Here is a 4,669-nt window from a genome sequence, read left to right on the forward strand (position 1 = left end):
CCCCGCGGGAGCTCCCGCTGCGCGGCTGGGCTTGGGGCGATCGCTTCGGGCCCGCCCGGCGGCGGGGGTGCCGTCTTCCCCTGAGGAGATAAAGCGGTTTGGGCCCTGCGTGAGGGCTTTTCCGCCTTCGCTGCCGCCTGTCCCCGGCTGGGAGCAGGCCCGGTCTCCTCGTCCTTGGCTGGCAGCGCTCGCAAGCTCAGGTTTTGGGTTTAACGCCGGAAAGGTGGGTGACACCGCAGCGAGCGGTGCTTGCTCCCCTGGTGCGGGTGCCAAAGGTCCCCTTGCGCTTTTAGCTGGGTTTTGGAACGCCTGTTGCCGAAGCGGGTGTTGCAGGGTGCCCTTTCCCTGCTTGTCCTGAGCCTCTGCTGCTTTCTCCTGTTCCCAGCAATTGCAGGTCCCAGGAATGGAGTGGCTCTGGCTGAGGCATCTTGCTAGTGGCTATTTTGTTCTTGTTCCGGTGTTTTAGTACTTTTTGAAGCTGTCTTGTAGGTGGTAGTTGGTTATGCTGCTGCAGAAGTGGACAGGTAACCAAGGGAAAAAGCCTGCCTAGCCTAAATAAGCAATTTAAAAAATCAAAAGGCCTTTTTGAGTACTGAAGAACTGAAACAGCGCAGTTTGTCTAGAATTTGTACTTCAATGTTGGTGAGGAAGTACAGCTGGAAAATATGTTCTTACTGAGACAGTAGTGGCCCAATTTTTTGTTAAAGCGTATTGTTAAAGTGAAGAAGCAGGACGAGAAGTTTCTTTGTTGTGGACTGTTTTGCTCCATCTCCAGGAGACTTTCTAAATGGCCCTAGAAGCGGTCCGGGGAGAAGCAGGAATAGCTCTGATCCAGTCGTCGTTTGCTCCCAACTAGGAAATCCTGCTCCACTTCCCTGAAAGAAACTCCCAGTTGTCAGAGCTGAAAAACTCCTGCTGTTTCAGACAGTGTGTTTTCCAAACTGAAATAGCTCTTACTTTTCTCTGCAGCGCCTTCCCTTTCCAGGGACGCCCTGGGAATAGGCTGCCTCTTGCTTGGTGAGCTCCTTCGGTTTGAATCTGGGGCTGGTGAAGTCATAAGAAACCTCAGTCATCATCCGATCTGCACTGGAGAGCTTTAGCGGCGTGTGCCTTGTGTGGCTGTAGTTTGCCCTAGAAATTCTGCGTGGTTTTCATTTAGGTTGTGGGCTTGCAGCACTGAGGTCCCGCTCAGGAAATGCGGGACTTTGGGCAACGTTTGTGAGAGTCTGATAGTTCTTGTTTGGAACTTGACTTTTTCTGACGTAATCTGTCAGCAAATGCAGCTGACTGCTTTTAAGCTAGGTGGCCGCTTCCTATGCTGTTATCTAAAACACCAGATGAATTTGTCTAATTAATGAGGGCTGTGTTGACTAGATTGTGGTAGGTGTGTTCTTCTGAGTCACTGATGTCCATGAAACTAGACTGAAATTTCCCTCCCAGAAGGACTTTAAAAGCTTTTCCTATTTTTTTTCTTGTTTTTCTTACCGACATGTGAACAAGAATATAATACCTAAAAGCTCTTTGATAGTTCAGCGTGGGCAGCTCTGTAAATGTCTGTTCTTGTGCACGAAGCATTTTAAGTTTAAGGTGGTCATCTTCCGTAACCTTGTTCTGGCCTGATGATAGCAACAGCTTGTATCTGTAGAAACTACTGATGGTACTATTTTTTTTTTCTTCTTTTGTAGAAGTAACAGAAATGTGGAAAAAATGAATAAAACGGATTTGCAGAATAAATATCCGCAGTGGATGCTTACACAAACTCAAGAGGGAGTTTTGGGTGATAAAAAGGTATGTCATCACATGTGGGGATTTTAGGTGGTGGCAGGCTGCATAATAAAACAACCTTGTACCACATGCTCTTAGTTAGGCCTGTGCTTCTGATACTTGAGAGTGTTCACAGATGTCTTGTCCAATGAACTGTAATTAAATTTAGGTATTCTTATGTTATTTATGGTATTCTTATCTTGTTAAAGTCCCTCTTTTAATTAAAATATCATGTATTGACCAAGGGCTGTTGCTATTCTCTCTGTAGAAATTTCTTCCTGGCAGTCTTGAATTTCAGTGGCAAAACAACCTAAGTATAAGGGAATTTTTTTGATGCACATATGCTTTTAGATGCAATCCTTGCCCAGTATTGTGGGCTGTACACCAGCGAGGACCAGGGATTTTTCATGCATGTAATTTGAGAGGTCAAAAAGCAATGACCTGGAATTGCAGCATGACAGGGGAGTCTGTTCTGGTAAAGCCCCCCGGCTTTCTGCATTTGCACATGTTCAGTGTTTCAGAAGGTTTTGCAGATCAGAGGTATCAGAGGAATTAATTGATCATCAAGATGATGTTAATTTCTGGTGTTCCAAGAATCTTAATATGTCCTTGGATTCTTTTTCCTGTGAATATGAGCAGTTTCAGTATAAAAGTTCCCCCTAGGAAGGGACCCCCCCTGTAACACCTGAAACTGCTTTAATGATTGGAAAAATAATTAATGAGAGAAAAGCAGAAGACTCAGTTCAGCAATTTTCCCTCTGTAAAGTGGGAGTAAAAAAAAAGTGAGTAGCATGGATACTGAAAACTGTCAGTTAAAGCCAACATGGCGTGCATTCGCTGTGGTACAGCCTGTGTGCTGTGGCACCCTGCTTCAACGAGCTCTTTGAGGAGGGGTTTTGATTGAACTTTTACGCTTCATTATCTGCTGGAAATCTTTTGTTGTGCAAGCATAAAATCAGCAGTATCTTTGTTTCAGAACCTCCCCCTTCCAGGCAACTTACTGTTTCTGAAATGGTATTAAAACCTGTTTTGTGTGTTGTGGCCTCTTCTGATTGGCAAGATGGTTTTGTTCTTCAGGTGTTGTGTGACAATTAACCATATTTGTTGTTACTGGCATTGCCGTTCACTTGGATGTTTTTAACCAACCCAAAGGTTTTTCAGGCAGGTCAAGGTTATTGGAAGTTTTGCAATCCAAGTACGTTTATCAGTCAGTAACTTTTCGTAAATAGACTTCTGAGAGGGGGGGTAAAAATGCCAACTGAAATGTTACATTTCACCTTATCTTGTGCACTTAAAGCTTCCATTTGTAAACCAGTATTCATCTGTTTATGGAAGATACTGCTCCTTTCAAATATTGCATGTGGTTTTAAACCTGTGGAGTTCCTCACAAGTTATATCTGGCAGGGTTAAGTGAAGTGGGCTGGCTGAAATGTGGGAGCAAGGAAATGAGGAAACTGAGCTATTGCATACAGCTGTACCAAAATGGAGAGGTGTCAGAGGATTTTAGCCTGACCAGGCTTGAATGACTTGAAAAATGACTTATTGTCCATTTTTAAATATTTTTTCCTCGTATTTGAGGTGTGCTACTGTTACAGGTTTTGAAGTAGTGTCGAGGGGGTTTTGACACTACTGAAAATGGATTTTTTTTTTTTTCCCTAACCTTGTTCTTGGAGAGCTACTGAATCTCTGTGGCGGGAAGAATCCAACTAAACTAAATGGAGGTGAAAAATCTGCCTGCACGATTTCAGTCTGCGTGCTTGGATTTAAGCAAAGAAATCGGGGCACGAGCCTGAATGTTTTTGTAAAGGGGAGGTGTCACCCTGCTGTTGGTGGATGCTGATACCGGCCCGGCGTGTGGAGCGCAGTTCTGCTGCAAGGTTTCGGTAGCCACCGGTGCCAGCCTTGCTGGGATACAGCATTAAAGCCACATGCAGCGGTTGCAGTCCTGATGCGTCTCTGTGGTGAGGTTAGGTGTGGCCAGTAACAGAGGCTCTTCTGAATGTTGGTTGACAGAATTCGACTGTTCAGAGGAGCGTTTTGGAAGATGGGCTGCCGTTCCTAAAGTTCTGTGGCTCTGTTGTTTACAGCTACGAAACCAGCGACTGTTCCCTTCTTTCGGAAGATATCAGGTAACAGCTCTTACTATGTTTTTTTTCTTTTTTCTTCGAGTGCTTTTTCCTTTCTGAAAAGAACTTGGCTCTTCTTTCTGTCTCCTTCTCCTGGCTGATTGCGCATTTGCTGCATCCAGAGGTCAACACTTCAGCCAGAGTTGTGTTAGCTGTCTTGTTGCGCGTGGAAAATGTGTCTTGCTGGTTGCAAGCACAGACTGAACCTATTTCTCATGATGGTGAATTATCCCTGTGAGAGAGATCTCTGGTTTCTGTCTACAGCGTGCGGTGGTTAGAAAATACCTCTCCGTTGTGCTGTGCCATTGCAGTTTCCCATTTGGTCTTTTTGTGGGAGATGCCATGGCTGAACCTTGCGAGTCCCTTCAAGCAGAAGGGGTAAGGGCCGTAACGCAGGTTCTTTGCCTTTCGCAGTATGGATAATTCCATGAACTTCAGTGACTTCACAGGGAAGTATGAGCTGTAAGAAATGAAGCAGGTATGTTAATTCATAACTGCGGACTGTATGTTTGAGGAAAAGGTAGTAAATCCATGATGGAAATAGATTATTGTTTTCCCCCCTTTTTGCATAGGACAGCTTATATTTCTGGGGGGGAAAAAAACCTATACAAAAACTTCAGTGCAGTGGGATAGGAAAAGAAAAAGCTTTTGAGGGAATAAAAAGGTGATGGAATAGTTGATATCTGGCTATTTCCTGAGGCTTGCTATACTGCTGCATGCGTGCGGTAAGATCTGCTAAGGTTTGAAGGGTTTCTTTTGGTTTTGGGGAGCAGCAGGAA

The 4,669-nt window shown here is 44.7% G+C and overlaps 1 protein-coding gene across 1 annotated transcript in view; it reads left to right on the top strand.

Annotated features, from left to right (window-relative positions):
- Positions 1-114: 114 nt before the first annotated feature.
- The window catches only part of LOC118451691 (Werner syndrome ATP-dependent helicase-like), a 16,531-nt gene continuing 11,976 nt past the window's right edge, over positions 115-4,669 (top strand). The window contains exons 1-3 of the mRNA XM_035888814.1: positions 115-223; positions 1,686-1,788; positions 3,778-3,893. Of these exons, the coding sequence (XP_035744707.1) occupies positions 1,708-1,788; positions 3,778-3,893 (197 nt within the window). The 5' untranslated portion in view covers positions 115-223; positions 1,686-1,707. The remainder of the gene's footprint in view (positions 224-1,685; positions 1,789-3,777; positions 3,894-4,669) is intronic.

This window comes from Egretta garzetta, unplaced genomic scaffold, assembly GCF_000687185.1.
Source record: "Egretta garzetta isolate BGI_Z169 unplaced genomic scaffold, ASM68718v1 scaffold52, whole genome shotgun sequence".
Classification (NCBI taxonomy): domain Eukaryota; kingdom Metazoa; phylum Chordata; class Aves; order Pelecaniformes; family Ardeidae; genus Egretta; species Egretta garzetta.